This window comes from Anser brachyrhynchus, assembly GCF_964034855.1.
Source record: "Anser brachyrhynchus genome assembly, chromosome: 1".
Classification (NCBI taxonomy): Eukaryota; Metazoa; Chordata; class Aves; order Anseriformes; family Anatidae; genus Anser; species Anser brachyrhynchus.
The window spans coordinates 115,658,960-115,679,414 of record NC_137694.1 but is presented as its reverse complement, the minus strand read 5'-3'; the positions used below and the strand labels follow the sequence as shown (position 1 = coordinate 115,679,414).

The window sequence follows — 20,455 nt, the reverse complement described above, 5'->3', positions numbered from 1 at the left end:
CTTGCTGTGGCTGGTTATGTCTCCCTTTCTGCAGATTAGAAGCAATTCAGCAATTCAGATGTTTCTTCTCCCTTTCTTACTTGTGCAAAACTTTTTATTTTGCTGCCTACAGCAATGCAAGAGACATAGTTCAGTGTTTCCATCTTACCCAATATCATCACTTGAATAGCTTATTTCAAAATAGTTTATTTCAAAATAACAGCAAGCAATTTTCCACCCTGCCCTCCTTAAGAGACCAGTATTTTTCCAAAGGTACTTCCCTTGCTTCATTTTGTACTTTTTTTAGTCATGGACAAAATAATATAAGCTGACAAGCCGATGCATTTATGTGAAAACTGCCTTCCATTCCTCCCGTAGACTACTGTTCTGTTAAGAACATGTCTGGATCACATACAGTAGCTGTCAGGTTTTATTTTTGTCCAAATATTTGTGTACTTCCAAAGAGCATTAGTGTTTATTTAAATGTTCCCTGTAAATGACAAGTGCTATGCCCTGTCAGACTTTCCTGAAACAAATAGTCATTAGAGTAAATAACATGTTATGAGTGCAAATTTTTAATATTCAAAGGGGTAGGGTTTAGTATGTCAAACTAGTGGAATTATTAGTATTCTAGATGATTTGTACAGAAATTAAACCTAGATCCTGCTGGCATGGTGATATTTGTTATAGATCTTTTAATATAATTTTATAACTCCTTTTTCTTATTATTTAACTCTTCCAGCTGTCCATTTACAGGAATCTACTCTGAAGGAGTTGACGCAGGTGGCACCATCTGTAAAAGAGACGAGTAGAAACAGTACACAGATGAATGAAGCAACTCCTACTGCTACTCTCGGGGCTACTGCTAAATCAAAGTTAGGAGTAGCTGAGTCTGTAGGACAAGGTGATCCAGAGGCAGAAGAGAAATCCAAGCTAGAGAAAGAAAGCGAGTATGAAGATGAATCCAACAGCCTATCTGACAAAGAGACAGGCTTTGGAGAGCATCATCACTTGCATCTTTCCAGCTGTCACGAATGTCTGCAGCTTGAAAACAGCACTATTGAATCTGTCAGATTTGCCTCTGCGGAAGACATTCCAGAACTTTCTGACCGCTGCAATAGCAAACTGGAAGAGAATGGTGGTGATTGTCTGGCAACAGGAATAAAGAGAGTAAACCTTGCTGGAAAGCCCCCTAATGTGTTGATTTATGTTGGTTCTGAAGCTGCAAAAGTGGAATTTGACTCAGTAAAATCAATCCTCCTGGAATGCATCGATGCAGACAACTACACCGTCTACCAGCTGCATGAGGAGCAGGTTCTGAAAGCTCCATGGATTGATAATGCACTGCTGTTGATCATTGCCACAGAGGAACCTATTTCTGACGAGAACCAAGAACAGTTTATGAAGTTTTTATCTAAGGGTGGAAAGATTCTAGGGTTTTCTTCCTCGTTTACGTTTGGTGGTATACAAATAAAGAGAAAAGACAAACTGAAGAAGACTGTTCATGAATTAGTTGTCTCTAAAACTGACAGCACTGAAATGAAGTTAAACCTTTTGATCAGTGGCTGTATTTTTGAAGAAGTAAGGAAGGAAAGTAACAGCAAAGTGAAGCCATTGAGTCATTTAAATAATGCTGATAAAGATATAGTTATTGTTCATCTGCCTTATGGAGACAAAGGAGGAGAAGCCATTCTTTCTCAGGTACTGTTTATGCAAAAGCATCGATTTACACATTCCTACACAATGTTGTGGTATGCTAAAAAAAATCAATGGTTCTTTCTGTGTGTTCTTTGGGATGCTTTCAGGGGGCAAGTATGGATGGATGTCTTGGTGAATGTACAAGGACTCTGAACACAGAATGGTTTCTGCTTGATCCTATCCTTAAGGAAGGATAGAAAATGTTACTGCTGTTCCATTTCCTTGTCTCCACCATGTAGCCATGAATTTGTAGATCATGCGTGATCACAATGGGTGGCAGAGGAGATAGCAGATATGCATAGTAAGGAAGCATCTTCAAGAGCAGAGCTATCCTTTTGTGCCTGCTGGAAGTTGCATGGTGACAAAGCTGTGCACTTTGCAGACTTTGGAAAATGGGAACAGGAAAAGCAGTGGTAGTGAAGGCAGAAGGGTTATAATGGCAACATAAAAATAGACTTCCGTACAAAAATGTGAATTATGGTGAAGTAGAAAGTCAGAGGAGGAAAGAAAATAAAACTCGCAAGAAACCTTAAAGAAGTCTCCTCCTAAGTTTTAAGGTTAAGGTAGACAACCCCTTTGGAAATCTGTGAGTAGTAAATGAGAAAGTCCTGGCCTCTATCATTGTTGCATACTGTATACCCCAAAACTGCTGTTCAATTTCTTGCTTGAACAAGTAACTATAATAAAGATTAGTCTGAATAGCCCTGGAATGCCACTGCTGATTTAGCTCTGCTGGTACTGTTTTGCTGATATTGTTACCCTTTTCTCAGTTCTGTTTGTAACTTAGTGCTGTGAATGAACTGAATGGTATCATGTTTTCTTTAGCAGTGTTCTGGCTACAGATAATTTCTAGACGGATGATAGGTTCATGGTGTTGGCCTTCTGCTCTTTCAGATTAAAAACAATGACAACAAAAACACAAACACTTTTATATGTCTGGAATGTGTTCTATTTACAATCAAAATTGAAACAAACTGAAAATTTAAATTAATTAACCTTTTTTGTTTTCTAGAGGTAGACAAGTACGTTTTCAATCAGTAATACATGCTTATAATTCTGTGGGGGGAGAGGAGAGGTCTGGTCATCTGGAAACATTTTTTTTTGTTTCCAGAGTCTTCCTTTGGCATTTAAACTTTTATATGTTTAACATTTTGCACCTAACAAGTAGCTCAGAGCACCTTGGGGGTGGAAGGGGAAAGGTGTACAAATGAGCCAAAATCTTGTTAGCTCCACTTAAGAATAATAACATCCCAGCTAAAAGGTTACTCTTCAGCATTAAGGTATTGTGATTGCTGTTTAAAAAACAAACAACAACAACCACATAAACAGAACCCCACCCCTTCTGAAAATGTGATAGTTAAGTTGAAGTGTTCATTTTTTTTTTGTTGCTGTTACTCTCTGTCTTCCTCGAGGAGGTGTGAGGAACCTTCCATGGCTGTGTTAAATGTAAATGTTTGCCACTGACTACTGAAATCTTCAGGTAGTTGGCTAACGTTTTGAGTGATAGAAGGGATGATAAGATGTACCACTAAATTTAGAAAATAAGTCTGTGTCTTGGGAGTGTATAGTCTGTGCTATTTAAGTGGGAGAGATTTAAAATGAGCATGAAGATAACTTGCACAATTTGTTAGCCTCAGCAGGAGCAGAGAGAAATGTGGTTGTTGTTGTTTTTGTTTTGCTTGTTTAGTTTTTAGCAGGGCTGTTCCCAACTGTATTACTTGCCTTACTCTGTCGTTGCTTTCAAGCAGCACATTGAGAAAAGCAGAGCAAGATTTATTTACCAGTATTTAAGTAGATGATGGAGATAGATGGAAATAGATGGAGATGTAGCTGAACAAACTTTATGGAAGGTTCTAGGAGATATTTTTACCAATATTTTAGTTATAGGAGAGCTATCTCAGCAGCCCAAACCACTCAGATGTAACTGCTTACATGTCAGGTAGCATGCACTTTTTTTAGCAATTACTCAATTCAGAAATATTCATCGCATTTCTGAGAAGTGTTTTTGTCTCTCATCAGGTTATCAGATTAAATCTGCTAGTGTTTTTGGACACTAGTACATGTAGTAACATGTTTATAGCTTTTTGTTGGAAGTTTTGCCACCCATGTGCTCTATACTCCTACTAGAAAATTGATTAGATACTGTTGCTATCCATTTCTGCAAGTTCCATGGTAAAACCTGCTTTGCTGTACCGTTTAAATTGATCCTTCTGCTGTAATAAAACTTAATACTGCAGAGGTTTTCCCCAGAAAAAGGGCATTATAGTGTGGCTTCAAAAATCAGATTAAAAGGATTAGAGTGTCATTTTATAATTTTAAATGACTTCCAGTCTGGATTTGAAAAGCCTTATTGTTTTCTCTTCAGGGGGTTGACAGTGACATCAGCCATTAAATATTCTGTCACAGACTAGTTGTTTCCCTTTTTCTGTGCTCTTCTGTTGTCCATATCTGTCCCCTCCTACCTTCAGCAGACTTCTCTGAATTCTGGTAAAGTAGATCATCTATAAAAGAGGAAGAACATCGTTAAAATGTGCAAAGTGGGAGACATGAGCACAAATAACAGCTTGTGATTTTCATTAAATGAATGTGCATATAGCAGAATGCTAAAGCTTCTAAATATTTTGAAACAGGAAAAAAAAAGGCCTAGAAGGGATTTTTTAATGCATATCATTTCTACTTTTAAAGATCTTCTTCAGCTGGAGATGTGATTCTCTACAAAGTGGTGTTGTAGGGTTTTTAGCTGACTTCCAGACACATTTCCTTAACTGTGCTGATGGCAACTTAATTTGTGTGACACGGTAAGGATTTGCTCAGGCTGAATTCCTCTGATCTTGTGCAACATCTGATAAAGGTCTTTCAATATTAATGCAATTATTCTCTTGTACAAGCTGGAATGTGACCAGTATTGGTGTTGGTTGTAGGGTGCTAACAGACATAAAATGCCCCAGAAGAAGTTTAAATTAGTGAATACTTACAGGTTTGAACAAGTCCTCCAGGAGAATGTCGGTTTATTTAGAAGGGATATTTTATGTAGTTTTCGAGAAAATTGTTGCTTGCTGGCAACTGTGGTCTCTGAGCTGACACCTATAAATGTATAGGTATTCCCTCCTTTATTAGGATGATAAAGCTCTACATGTAGGTATGATGAAAGCATAAGACTTTTAAATGACACTTGTCGTGCTGGATAGTTCAGCAACCAGAGTCAAGACAGAGCTGCTTTTGGAACTCCTGTGCCCATCTCTCTGTCACTCTAAAATGTGTAATACCAGTAAAATGGTTTTTGAAGTTCTCTTTGCACATATCCTGCCAGGTGCACTTGGAACTGGATATCAGTTCTGTGGATTTCCAAACTGAAGAGGGTTTTAATTTGCTTAAGATGAGCAACACCAAGAGATATGAAGTTCTCAAGGAGATCCTGGTATCACTTGGCCTGAGTTGTGAATTAAGTGAAATTCCTCCTTTAACGCCTATTTACCTTCTCTCTTCTGATGAGGTAAGGCTTCTACGTACATTTCAGTTGATTGAGATTTACCCTACAAGACAAATTCAGTGTTCAGTTGAATACAGCTTGTTTCTTATGTAGTGTTTTTGTTTGGAGAGCTTTGCATGTATATTACAAGTAAACAGGAGGCTTAATTTCTACTTCATCACTATTTTGTTACCTGATAATAGTAGCTTTGAATTTAACAATGAGGAAATTTCGTAGGGTTAACTATTTACTATACTTCTTAAGAATTTTTGTGCTTATTTACATACTTCTGCAATATCAAACCATAAGCTTGTGGTAAAGTACAGAAAGAACTGATTTATAAGACAGGATTTATTTTTACTTAAAAGCAGGTAGAAAGTGTGTTTCATCTTTTGTTCGCAGCCTATACAGAAAATTACGGAAAATGATAGGGCAGACCAAAACTGAAAGACCAGAGTGAATGGGAAAGGGTGTGTAATTAGACAATGAAGAGCTTTATTCCTGAGAATGTTCTGGTATTTGTTGGAAACAGAACAGTTCCTTATAATTCAAACAGTTAGCTGACTGTATAGTACTTTTCAGTTTGAGACACTGCTATGAAGAACTGTGAAGAACATATAAAGCAGTAACTTTAACTTATTTTTCCTTTTTTTTATTTATTTTTTGAATACAACTTCAAACACAGGAGAACCATATTGTATTGATCTGAAGGGGGTAAAGCAATAAGTGATTGAAAAGCAATATAGGCTACTCATGATCACCGAGGTGTTTGTTTTCCAGTGCATTTAGCACTGTTGCTTCTTACTCCTAGCATGCTTATCTGATTCCTGCTCCTTTTCTATGCCACCCTTACATTAGCACAGAAAAGAGATGTCTGTCTTTAGCTCCTCCTTGGATGCCTCTTTCCATCATATAGCCAAACATCCTTGTTTGGTTACAGTATCAATCAGTGAACAAAGGGACATACTACAGCTGAATGTTTTCATATGACTTGGATGGTGTTTAAGATTTAGATTGTACTTTCCAAACACAGTACAGGTTCATTAATCCTTAAACTGCCTGAAAGGTGGGTATGGTAGTCATTACATTCCTTATAGATGGAAAAATATGTGATGTGTCACATTATTCATTGTGTGGCAGGCAGGTCAACAGCAGATCCAGACAAATTCATAATTGCATAAGCCAGTTCTTTTCCAGGTCTCTTCAATGAATTCCATTTGCCCCTATGAATCTGAATGAGTTCAGCTTCTCTTGAGTAGTCCTTCACAGTTGACGATTCCATCGTTTCCTGCCTCTTCCTTTCCCAGATCATGCTGGTGCACATTGATGTTTGGGTGCAGTTGCCTCTGAAGACCAATGCAAAAAAGGCATTGAGTACTTCAGCTTTTTCTGCATTGTCTGTTGCTAGGTTGTCTTCCCCGTATGTCAGTGCACCAGTGTTTTCCCTGAACAACTTTTGGGAACGTGCGAATCTGTGGTATCCCTTCTTGTTACCCCTACTGTCCAGCACTAAATTAACTCTTGGTGGGTATTTACCATCCTGAGTTTTGTCTGTAGATACCCAGATTATGTTTTTATATACTTCTCTTATTGCTTGTCCATGTTTCCACTGTGCACATGTTCTTTTTATGTGTTAGTTCATCAAAAAGCTCCCTGCTTAGCCAATCAGGTCTGGTCTTCCTGCATAGCAGAATGGTTCAGAATAGACAAGTTCTCTATAAGTTTACTTTACAGATCGGTTGTACAACCTGGGTACCCTTTCCTTTGTGGTTGTTTTCCAAGGAATCCTAATGAGCAATTCCTTAAATAAGCTGGAGTCCATTTTCCCGGGATGGAACTCTGCTGCTTACCTTTCCAGCCTTCCTCCAAGCCATCGATTCTCATGGTTGGTGCAGCCAGTGCTTCTGTCTGTGACCAGATTTAAAACAAGTTCTTCTCTGTCTGTCAGTGGTAAACTCAAAATAATCAGCTATCTGTTTGTGTGGCAGACAAAAACAAAACTAAAACTCAATCAACATTTCTGACTAATATTAAATACGCTGTATACAGAAGACTTGGAGGTTATCGATCTCATACTTTTTTTGTGCTTTTTCTCCTTCGTTCTTTGTTGTGAGTATTGATCTTTCCCATGCACTTGCAGTTTTCAAACAATCATACTGTGTTATAAAAAAGTTAGCTAATTCTGTCCAAACTTGCCATCTAGTGGCATATTACAGGTTGCAGGCCATTAAAGATATTTTTAAAGTGTATACTGTATAGTTAAATCTTATATCAAGATTGTGGAAAAACATTTTAAAAACAGTATTTTTTAAACTGTAGTTTTTCAGCACTCATATGTGTAGTCATTGTTTCAATGTTTTTCACTTTGGCTATGACATACTTCCTGAATATTGTATGAAAGGAAGTTGCCACTTGTGTGTATGAGCTACAGTTAATAATAAAGCGGTAGCATATTAAAATACGTAAGGAATATGTCATACTTGAGCTTTCTAGCAAGTTATTTATTTTTCTACATACATTCTGTTTTACATGTTTTCTAACTTTTCCTAGAGAGCAAGAAGATACCATGAAATCTATCTGGTAGGTGAATAATTTCAGAAATATGTAAATGAGTTTCAGATCACAGTGTATTTCAGGAGTACTGGAAATGGAGATGAAGGAAACTGTCTTGCTAGCTTTATTATTCTTGAATTTCAATCTATTTATTGTCACTATTTGTAGAAAGAGCTTTCCCTGTACAAGTCTCTGGGATGTATCAGAGAGTACATCCTGAGAGATTAAGCAATTTACGTTCATTCAGAACAAAGGATTTTTGGATGATTTTCCACTCTGGAATAAGAAATGCCGTGATGAGTCAACTGATGATCAATCAATCCTAATGTCCTCTTAGCAGTTGCCAGTAGTGGATACTTAGGGGAAAACAGAAGAATGGCAAGTGTTCTTCTTTCTAAGAGCTGGCGGTTCATTGGCTTCCTGCCTGCCTTCCTGCCTTCCTTCCTTTCTGGAAGTCGCATCTGTACCACTATGTTTAAAAACCACTGGTAACACCTAACCTCGTCAGAGTTTTCTAATTCATTTTAGAAACTATAAGCTCCTTTTTCTTATGTGTGAGAAATAATTGATTATGCTCTGCATTTTCTACTTCATTAAGAAAAAAAGTATGTTTTTGTCCTTTTTTAATTCTTTGAATTTAAAGTGCTAGTTTGCTTAGTTTTTTTTCTTTCTGTAAGCTTCAATTTGCAGTAGATCTGTTTCCTGTTCTGTGTGATTTCCTTGATTTGTCCTCCCCACTCCCTTTCTTCCTTTATCACTTCACAGCTTCCATCAGACAAATTTCCTGCTATGTTGTGAACTTTATATAAAATGTATTCAACTTTATTGAATGAGTAAGTATCTTCTCTTGTGTTTTCCTCAGCCTAAAATTCCTGAACAATCTATGTCTTTCTACATTATTATTGCAATGCTATTAATAGTCCCATCCATATTAGGCTAACTGTTACAAATTTGATTACAAATTAAGACTTAAAGTTCTTCTTGTCTGCTCTCTAGGTCTTAGAAGGTACCTTTTGTAATAAAACTTTCAGCTGCTTGTGACGGGGAGAGGTTGGAATTATTGTTATTTTTCTCTCTAGGGTTTGTATATTGAAATTTAGTTTGTAGTTCATATGGTTATCAAACACCTTAAAATCAGTCTTATTACATAGGTTTAAAAAAGCTATCCAAATATCAACAGAACTGCCATTAGCTTTCTGAAAAAAATGTCAAACTAGAAAATATGATTTATTCAATTCTTGTGTGTGTCACTTTTCAGGTAATCTGACTGCTGTGATTGATTTCCATATCTCAAGGATTATCAGTTTTATTCTTTTTTTCCTCTGTGTTTCTTTCATTTACATGGCTTTTTCCAAAAATGGCCAGAGGCTCTACCAGTCTGAGATTGAAATTCTGGTAACATTGTAGCTTTGAATTAAAGTAAAAGCTCTAATACTTGAATAATGGATGACATTGTCCATCTGTTTAGAGGTCTATATCTTAGCATGTGGAATTATGCTAGTCAAATTGTCAGCTAGTGCTGGCTGCTGTTGGTGTTGAATGATTTCTGTGACAGCGTGCACATTTTATTCCTGATCTCCTTTCTTGTAAATAGAGTACAGGGTAATGGGCCTGGAAAGTAACAGCACTTGAGGCAACTCTTTCATCACAAGATTTTTTGCACTAAGGCTTGCAAGTATGGTTTACTTCAGATACACACATATGGACATTTTTAAATTCAATTAACTAGGGAAAAAAACATATTGATACTGTGCTACAGCAACAATGAAGGCAGTGTTTGAAGCAAAAGTAATGTAGTATGAAAGGCAGGTTACTTGGTGGCTAAAAGTTCAGTTAAATCTGCACAAATTGCTGTTCTTAAAAGTCATTTTAATGAAAAGTATTGATATTGAAACACAGAACTTTTCGTTTCCTCTCTCCTTGATATGGTGTTAAGCAGACTGTAGACTTGTGCATTGCTGTAAAAAGAAAATTATATGTCACTGTGGTGCTGGGTGAAATCAAAGTGTTGAAACAAATGGTGATCAGTGTATGCCTGTTGTCTGGCACCCATATGTTCGGTGGCAGCTTCAAGCATAGAGATCTGATTTTTTCTGCAGCTTTGCCTTTAAACACTCAAATATTTACTCTTTCACATTGCCATCTTAAAGGATAATTTTTCAGACATAAAGGCTAGGATTGTATTTTATTGCTCTAAATTTCAGCATAACGTATTCTGGGTTTCACGGAAACTTGAAACAAGAATTCACTCCTTGAAGAATGAGAAAGATTTGTCAGAATAGTGATTATTTCCATTAGGAAGTACATTACTCCCATACATTTGCTCATATGAAGCTTTTTAAACTTGACTAGTAACTCAGGGTGTGTTAATGCTGAGTGACTTTTTTCAGTATCTTCAAACGGATGGCAGCCAAACGATGAGATAGATATAATCAGTCTTCATTGGTTTGGCTGAGCTAGTAACCATCTTTTAAACAGTATGTTCTTCCAGAATAATAAATAGTCAATACAAGCACATTGCCTGAAGTTTGAAGTTGGGGATTTTAACTTTTGTTTACTGGAGACAGAGAGAATAATTTAACATCTCTTGAATTTCAAACCTTCTTTTAAAGGACACCTTCAGGTAGACAATGCCATGCTGAAAAGAATAACGCAAGACAAAGATGACTTTGTGTATCTGACTAACTCAGGTACTTCATAGCAGAACCACTTAGACCAATTTTACATCTTGGGCTGTAGTCTTAAGTTGTGATTCTGTGGTGCCATCGGCTGTTTTGAAATTCCAAGTCCATTATGTCAGCAAAGAGAGTATGAAGTTACTTTATCCTGAATAAATCTTTCTTTGAGGATGGGAAATTTGAACTCTTAGCTAACACTATAATGAACCTAGATTTCAGGGTACATTTTGGGACAATTGTTTCTGAAATATTTCCATGTATGTCAGTACTTATTGTAGAACTTGAGATTCAACTGCAAAACTGCACAGTTTTATAAAAAAAAATCCAGTGCTAAAGTGAGGGATGGTTATGCTAAAATTCAAAATCTTGATTTTGATTGTTATCCAATCTTTTTATTCACATCTAGAAAATAAGAAGCCTGCTTATTCTTTCCTACCATCCTTAAAGTGTAGCTTCATTACTGCCTTTTAGCCAGTAGGACAAAAACCAGGAGCCCTTTGAAAGTATTTATTCCAGAAAGGAAATTTGCTCCTTTCTTTAGTTCAGCAGTAATCTGAGAGATGAGAAAAAACATTGAATGAAACACGTGCTTTTGTGAGGTATCTGAAAGATCCTGCTGATCACTGATGAATAGTCTGTGTCCAAAGTATTTTACTTTTGTTAATGTATCATTTCAATTGATCAGTGAAATATTGCCAGATAACTTGGCAGTACATGAGAAACAAAACAAAAACAGACAAACAAAAAAACCCACCACCAACAACAACAAAAAACACACCAATAACGAAACCCTGTCATGTAGATGTGGCAGTCTAAATGCAGCTGTATCAGTGAAATGTCTATTTGCTGGAATAACTTATTCTTTTTGGGAAACTGCTTAGGCAAAACAGTGCATCTGGCAAACCATTTGCATCCTGACAGGTAGGTTTTTGTTTGTTTTCCTTTCTCAGGTGGCTTTCTGAAGAATTTATCTGTGAAATTTAACCCCAGGATTGATAACAGTACTATCAATTCAAACATACTTGTAACTTAACTTCATGTGTTTAATTTTTTTCTGTAATAAATTCAGTCAAAGTTATTTGTTGGCTTGCAAAATTTGAGTTACATGTGTATGGGGGGGTGGGTTTGCTTTTGTTTGTTTTATATTCCTCCACTTATTCCTCAAATTAACTGTGTTTCTTTATAACAAACCCAAACTATTTCAGTGTTACTGTCATTCATTTAAAAACTGTGGGTATCAATATGAGATTCTAATAATAGTCCCCAATTCTGGTGTTGTTTTTATATGGTTCTGAACAGAATGACCCTCTAAGAGGGCTGTTTGGGACCCTCTCTTGCTTTGGCACTTCGGATCTCTGTTGGACAGAGGAATATAGGAAGCCATTCATCTGAAAACTAATTTTACCCTGACTGAGGCGTAAGCCTCTGCAAATTCCTGGTTTACAGAATCTTAGGATGGCTGAGGTGGGAAGGACCCCTGGAGGCCACCTGCTCCAAGCCCTGCCCAAGCAGGGCCACCCAGAGCAGGCTGCCCAGGGCCGTGCCCAGGCGGCTTTTGGAGATCCCCAAGGAGGAGACCCCACAGCTCTCTGGGCAGCCTGTGCCAGGGCTCCTCACCCGCACAGCACAGAAGTGCTGCATGGTGCTCAGGGGGAGCCTCCTAGGTCTACTAATAAAGAAGTGAGAATCTTGCCAGCTCCATTCTCTGCAGGTTCACCTTGGAAAAAAGCAAGTCTCGGAACTGCTTGGCATTTGTAGGGCTTTTTGGGCACCTTCCCCATGATAGTGCTGGGCATAGGACTCAAAGGCATGGTGGCATACATCGTAGAGGTTTAAGCTGGTATGGTTTTTACTTCATATTTGTGGATGGCTAAAAGAATGATTATGGTCAGTTACTGTGGCTCGCCAAGCACAAGATAATGTCTTAATCTGCGGTAACTTGATAGCATAATTGTGAGGAGGGATGCTCTTCTGTTTTCTGTGCTTTCCCTCTCTAGCATACAGAAGGAGCGATGAACTGTGGGACTTGAAGACAGGTGTAGCACTAATGAGGAGAGGAGAAGGAAATCTGTGGATGGGAACCAAGGTACTGCTTCTTGTATCTCAGAGAACAGGAGATTTGTAAAACCTGTAATAAAGGAGTAAGATGGGCAGAGATGAAATAAGGACTTTGTGTCTTTCTCTATTTTCCTCTGTATTCTGTTATTCTGTATACCTGTAATTAGGATAGTTTCCTATTACAGATCAGCCAGTTCTTCAGTAAAATTTTTAAACTTTTGAGTTCCAACTATTCAGCAGAGAGAGAAAAACTTAAATGAAGTTGAGTTTCTACAGTAAACTTTGTGTCATACAGTCCAGGGCAGGATGCTTTTCAAAGCTAGTTGTATGCCAAGGCATTCTGTCAGTCTTTCCTGGCAATAAAGAGATGTTAGTGGGGTTCCCAGTCTTCTTAAACCTAGCTGTGACAGAAACACCCACCCTGTTCTTGTCACCTCCCTGCTGGCAGGCCAAGAAGTAGTAATGAGGCAGGAACTTGTGAGGGACTGAGAGTGTTGCTGTGACAGGAGGAAGGGGTTGTCACAGGGGAGGTGAGATAAAGGAGCTTGGGAATACAGTGGCAGAGTGATACTCTCTAAGTATAACAGCAGTAGGTAATTTTATGGGGTGCACCAATGACTTCAAGAGTAATGGGTAGCTTTAGATTTGCTGTCTGACACCTGTATTCTTCCCCACAGCTGAAAGAGGTGATGGGAGCATGACAAGGGAAGGGAAGCAGCATGCTACTGTCGCAGAAAGAACATCAGTGGACTTTCTTCTTCCTCTCCTAACACCTAACAGCCCCACACAAATCAGGGAGGGGGACAGGGAAGGGGCAATGCTTTCCGAATTTTCAGGTCTCTGCTGCTGGCTGGTCTTTCCAGTGGCCTTTTCAGTCTCATTGTCTGGGAACAGGAGCAATCCTCTGTCTCCAGAGGTTGAAGAGAATGTATTTTCTTGGCTCTCCTCAGATGAAAAGAGCTTGTTTCAATCAGTGAGGGTTATTATACTGACATCTTGCCTTGAAAAGTTATTTTATTTTATGCTGAAAAATAAACTTTCACCTCTGCTGATGAGAAGCATTTAGCTGATGCTGTTGAGAAAGAGAGAGAAAGCATGGGAGGTGTCTGTTATGAAGGGGCGTTGGACAAAAAGACAACGAGGGGTACTACACTTAACCTCAGACACAATTACAAGAAACTGGGATTTCATGGCTCTGTTTAGACACTTCATTTTTAGCTAGTCTTAAAGTCCAAAAGACTAAGAAACTATAAATGTCTTTTTTTTTTTTACTAACTTTTGAGACAAAATTTAAATATGCAATAGAAAGTCCTTTTCCTATTTGCAGACTAGTCAAGGCTTGAGTTCTTACTGATAACTGAGTTTGCTTCTGCTGGCTTCTGGAAGTGTCAGAAGGCTAAATTATTTCTCAATTACTTATTCACTCATACATGTTTTTTCAAGCTCAGTATGGATCTCTTTATTGAAAAAAGGCTGGCATACTGCGGGTATTTTCAGTGAATTCACTAGGGATCAGGCTGTCTAGCAGTGTGAGATTCCAGTATCGATCAGCATCCCTGCACAGCTGAGCTTTAGCAGTGTTGGCATTACATTAAAATCACCAGGAATCCATATTGCTCTGAAAACCTGGAAGCAGTTGAGGCTTTTTATGCAGCTTTTTGAGTGAGGGAAGGTACCTAACCGCTAGGGGTCACTTATTAGCTGGATTTAGGAAACTCATAGTAAAACCAAAAATATGGAAGGGATGGAAAATATTATTGCACATTGTGTTGTGTATAGACTTTCGTTAAAAATCTTTGTGTGTTTGTAGCAACTAGCCTGTATAGCATTCCCTCAATTTTCAAACTGCTTTGTAAATTTCACAAGATCAATGATAAGTAGTGTCAACATACTGTAAAACCTTTTCAATTAAAAAATCTTGATGAGAGACGAGGGGGACTCCAAACGTGGCACCAAGTAATTCCAGGTGGTTGCTTTCTAAAGCTATCCTTTGCCTTTCTGCGATATATCTTCAGGGAATACTTACTATGTATTGCTTGGGAAAAAAAAAAAGGCAAACATTCCCTTTATTTTATACTTCTCTAGTTAAAGGTGGGTTTTTTTCTTTTTTTTTCTTTTTTGGTCTTACATGATAGCAGCATGCATGCTGTTTATGTTAATCTACAGTGAATCACATTTGTAGGCACAAAATAGTGAATGGCATACAGTTTGTAAACAAGTTTTGATTATGTATTGAGTCAATAAATGGTTTGGCCGATCATTTGGAAATTGCGAGAAGCTTTGAGGAATGAAAGGAAATACCTTGTTTACAGCAGTATCCATAAAAGGGTTCTTTATGCTGCTGTAAGAACTGAAAGTTAGTGCTTTTGTACCAAGTAGCAGTTAATCGTATTGTACAACTAGTTCTGTTATGAAATTGTTGTGTGCTGGCATCTGAGCAAAGTACAACTTATTGAAGTCTATTCTGTCGTGTTTCAACAGTTGCTTCATTCAAGTCAATGTGCATGATACTTCACAACCATTTTCTTCAATAGGCGTGTACTTTTGGTGCTGTATAGAACGGGGAACAAAAGCCATCCAGAAATTATGATAATGTAATATATATTTAAAGATTTTGGAAGTGTTCATGTTTTCAGTTAACTTCTCATCCCTGAAGTTACAGAGAATAGCATTAAGGTTGAATACTCTTTCCTGAGCATAGGTCACTCAGCACACAGTGGTGCGAGCCAGTGCGTGAGGCTGAGTTTTCTTGGGTTTAGTTTATCTTTGAGTTTGCAATAAGAACCTAAATAAGATATGCTGAAATCTGCAGTGGCAGACTAATGCAAATTTGTGTTGGCTCTGTGTCTAGCACAGGCACACATTCTAACTTAATGTGAAGGCTGTAATTAAAGTGACTGGTTTTGGATTTTGTTTCAGCACTCTCAAGTTGTAACCGATAAACCTTTTGGAGTCAGAGGTCAGAGGGTGCTGCCTTTGAGCAGATGGGTGATTTTAGATAGCAAGAATCCAGAACTTGTGACAAACGCTCTGGAGATCCATGGCGATTTGGCATTGATTCGCTTACTATGACCTCACTGGTAAAGATCTGACAAAAGTGGAGTATTTCCAAACTTGAAAAACTTGGAGATTCTCTGACTGTCAGTGGGGCCTGTAGCTAATTTATGTAAGCGAGACTGGGAAAATGAGAACAGGCTTGGCATCAGCTGGAGTCCTGTGAGATGCTATCATGTTACCATTGCTCAGAAATGACGATACATTTCCACAATGAGAAATCATCATAATGGTTATCTAACAATTTAATTAGGGATTCCTTTGTATACTTACTTTTAAACAAATTATAGCTACATGACATAAGATTCTACATTTTAATTAAAGGGAAAAGTTTAAAAAGTATATAAGGAAGAGGAAATACAAGTCTATCCTTATATTGCTCTTCAAAAAAGACGAACTGCAAACTTTATCTGTTATTTAAACGGTGCATTTATCACATTGAGGTCTTCCAAGTATGTTTCTTTGACTCTTAACAATTATCTGACTATCAGTTACCCAATACTGTTGTTGATACATTATGAAGAAGTTTGTTATCATCAGAAAAACATCATCCACAACACAAAGCTTTTTAGTTAAGTTTATTGAGCTGATATTTACTCTGGGAAATTAATATGGGGGTTTAATTAGGACTCAGTACAGAGTGGTGCTAGCCAGTTTTAATTGATTTAGAAGACAATCCAGTATTCTCAGAGTTTGCCGTACAGTTGTTTCAAGTGGAGAAGATGAAGCCTGCAAAAAATATTTCAAGTGTGACTTGTGTAAGTAGCTGATAGGAAGAGATTGACTTACAGATTCTGTTGTATTTATTTTTTGATGGTTCATTTTAAGAAATGATTTGAGGTTTCTGACATGTTGAGGAAATCCTGAAATTCCAGGTGCAGTGGGAATGGAATTTGGCATGTGACTATCTGGCTGATATTATGCAGTTCTTATAGTGAAAATCTGATTAAAGAACAGCTGCTAGCTTAAATCAGACATTTGGTCTACTTTCTGCTATAACTTTCCTATAAAAGCTTTTTTATTTGCATTTTAGTCAGTCTTCACAAGTGGAACATATTCCAAATTAGTAAATCACTGTACTTGGTTACTTGACAATTGTAGTGGTGACATTAAGTACAGAGGATTTATACAAGTATTGAAGCAAGATTTCACAAGTATTCAAAGCAATTAAGTAAAAAAAAAATCAGAATAAATCTTGTTCTCACGATACGTGTATTTTTTCTTCTGGCAGTAAAAGTATCCTCTTTAAAAATGCTGTGTAGCTAAGTTCCTCAGGCAAACCTGTATTCTTACAGTTAGATTATACAGAACTGTGCTTTATAGGATTGCACGATTTAATCCTAGTAATTTCAACCAATCACTGTTTTGTCTGTGCCAAAATTTCCTTGTATACCAGAGAATCAATTGTGCTGACAATTTTGTACCTGTGTGGTACCAAGTCTATATACAATTACATCTTATTTTATTAGCCATACTGGCAACCTCAGGTTTCAGAAATTAAGCCAAGTCCTCTTCCTTTACGCCTTCGTTAATGATACAGTAGAAATGATGAAAATGACAAAGGCCTAGAGAAAAAAACCTGAGAAAAGTCGAGAAGTGAGCTATTTATCTAATGTTCAAATTGGAGCATGCTCTTTGACTGATGAGGATAAGAACTTTTTTGAGAGTGATAAACCTCAGGAGGAAGAGCTAGTTGATCTGCTTTGATACCAGATGAAAGGGAAAGCAAATACTGTGTGGGAGGAGAGGGGAATGGGGCAACAGCTGAAGAGGCAGAGGTAAGGAACAAGACTTGATCATGCAGAAAACAACTCATATTGCTGCGTATTCTAGCATTCCCTACAGCTGCTAGTTACAATGCATGTCTAAAAAAATTGGCTATAAAATCTGTGCTGCTTCTGAATTGATTATTTCACTAGGATATAAGGTACAGGTCAGCATTCGATTTTTTTCACGTTGTTTTGTGGACAATTATTTTCCTTTTCTAGTGTGTATTGTGTCCCCATTGTATGGCAAATTGCATTGTTGAACTTAACAAATATTTTAAATACTAATTCAGAAAGCATTTCAAAATATCCTTAATTTGTAAAAACTGACTGCGTGTGCAATTAAAATAATTAATTCAAAGCCAAACCTTAGCAGGATCAGTGTTCAGGAAGCTAGTGCAGTCTGTCCCTGCTTGTTTTTTCCTTGCAATTTGGTGGTTGCCATATAAACTTTACAGTTTTTGTACCTTTTGAGAATTAAGATTTGAAGGCAGAACAATAGATCATTTTATAACTCAAGTCTTCAGAAGCAGGTGCACAGACTGCAGAATCTCAAAACATTCATCAGACAATGTAGGTTTTTGCTGACCTTCTTCCTTTCAGTACAGCCTTTATAGAAAGTGAATACTATGTTTTAACTACTTCAGAGAAGCTAAATAAAAATAAGGTGATTTTTATTTGCTAAGATCCAAAAATGAAGATAAATGTTGGAATATAAAGTGTATTCCTGTGTAGTATGCGTTTCCTTTTTCCTGTTTTGTCCTGATACCTTTTTACATGTTACACCTACAATGAAACAACTGGTCATAATTTTTTTGTAAATTACTTAATAATGGATGATGTAGGTCATAACTTCAGTAGAAAACATGAGGTTAATCTTACTATAAATTTATTCGAAAGAAAGAACAACACTCGGTCAGAGAAAACATACCACCATCTCTTCCACTTTAAAGAACTGTACTTGGATGTTATCCACCTAATGTACAAAAACAACTTTTAGTAATCGAAAAACAATTTGAGCTGCTCATAATTTTAAGATATAGAGAGAACTATTTTGTGGGAATGTGTCTCAGCATTTCCATGTAGTCAGAATCAGCAAAAATAAATTCCAAGAGATATCCCTGAAATTTGTTTATTTGATAAGGAGAAATAATTGGGTTTTGCTGCATAATTTTCAAGATTAAAAACAAAAATCACATATGGCATGTTTTGTCTTTATGACTCATTATATGAAATAAGCAATTATCCATGCATTTTTCTGGTCTGGAAGATGTACGTATTTTCTTTCTGAAATGGGAGTTGTTAGTATTACGATTAGGTCATGCACCACAGCTACCTGACAGGAACAGCAGCTGCAGAGGTGGAAGTTATCTAATTAGTTTTCAATTTTTTGGACTGCATTTTAAATGTTGATTTATTATTTGCTTTTTCATTGCTATTGTATTGTATTACAGTAGCTCAAAGCAAATGCTTATTCCTGTCTTTCACTTATACAGAGAGGGGGTGGCCGAATCCCAAAGTTAACAAGCAGTATAAGCAGCAAATTACCATAAATATGCAGGCAGCTGTTTGAATTTGTTTCTTTTTTGTCGTTGTCGTTGATGGTGTGTTTTTGTTTGTTTGTTTTTAGGAATACCTAAAAACATTTAAAGTTCTACTTTTGTCTTTAGAATGCATCAGCAGTTGTTTCAAAGGAGTATGTTTGATAGCAGAAATACTTTGAACTGGCTATGAAAGATGATGTGACTTTCATGGGAGAATAATTCATTGGAGTTGAGGCATATGGAACATTTTTGGCTCAAAAATCCTTGTGATATAGATCGGTAGAAGAGATAATAACCTTATGCTTGTTGTGTTTGTTGTTTCTCTGTCTGCTGCTGGCAACTATTGGAGAAAAAGGTGCAGGTTTAAAGAGGCCTACTGTCTTGATCTGACTGCTGCTCTGTCCTTACAGTCACGTTATTTGAGCAGCAGCAGCAGCTTTTCACAAAAGCTGCCCCTTTCTGCACAGTCATTAGTTATTTTTTTCATTTGAAGGGGAAGTTCATCGGGTTTTGTAATTATGGGAAACTTTTCCTTCTAACCGTTTTAGCCATAGGCAATGTCTGAGAAGCAGCAATGTTTAATCTGGTATTTCAGTTAAATGATATGGATGAATAGCTAGCGACGATATGGATATGCTTTTGTTATCTCAGCAGAAACCAGTTCCTTTTGGAGTTGGGAGTGGACTTCAGTTTTCTCTAAATATTTTCAGGCTTTTTCTATCCTACACGATCCGCTCTGTCTAAGGATGCTGTCCGTTTAGCAGTCCAGCAATAGCAAGTTAGACACTTTTGAACTGCAGTAAACTTTACAATAATTAGTGCTATCCTTATTGCTCCATACAAAACAATTTTCTGTTCAGAGAAGTCCCTTCCTCTTAGCAGCATATGTTAATCTACTGGTAGAATATTACTTTCACAACAACGGTCGCGTCCCTGATTTGAGTAATAATATTAGCTAGGCAAACTGAAAGTACACATCAGGCTTTAAACTATTAAATGATAATCACTTTGCTCAGTCTCTTGTTTCTCTGGCTGTTTGGTTCAAGGAACAGAGACCCAAATTGTCCCTGTTTAACGAAGGATAAATTAATCATTAGGTGTCACAGATTGAGTATACAGACTTTCTCTGTAGCTTGAGTTCATTAGCTTGTACGGAACTATTCTGGAAATACATTTAAATTTTTGTTTTTTTTTCAGTGGTTGAGGTAATTCCTGAAACTTTTTACTTTAGTGTGATTTGTTTTCAAAAGTTAACCATCTGGTTTGGGAATATTAATCAAGAGCCTTCAACAAAGGTGGTTCATATTTAATCAGTTAAAAGTTCATCTTTGGGGTGGATTTGTGCAGAGCTATTTTGTAGTCTTTCAAAGCTTTTACTTCATTCTGTCCAGGTTCTTGACTCAAGAGTATAGTCTGGGTAGGATGTTGTAGTCTTTGTAGTTATTTCTCTAAGATTCTTGCCCAGACCTTGGTTATTTTTCTTTTTAGTGTTACAACAGGGCTCTGAAGTTCAGCTTCTACCACTTGCCATGGTCGGCCAGAACGTCTGAAAGGCACAGTATGACCATATGCCCGGGGAGCTGGAAGTCTCCTTCATACACAGGTGGCTAAGCCAGAATGAAAACTTGCATTAAGCTGCATTGTTACCCTACTTTA

The 20,455-nt window shown here is 37.3% G+C and overlaps 1 protein-coding gene across 2 annotated transcripts in view; it reads left to right on the top strand.

Moving 5' to 3' along the window:
* The window catches only part of HLCS (holocarboxylase synthetase), a 126,661-nt gene that overhangs the window by 10,467 nt on the left and 95,739 nt on the right, over positions 1-20,455 (top strand). For both annotated transcript variants that reach the window (XM_080602808.1, XM_080602809.1), the window contains 2 exons: positions 722-1,680; positions 4,988-5,170. In XM_080602808.1, coding sequence (XP_080458934.1) covers positions 722-1,680; positions 4,988-5,170 — 1,142 coding nt within the window. The remainder of the gene's footprint in view (positions 1-721; positions 1,681-4,987; positions 5,171-20,455) is intronic.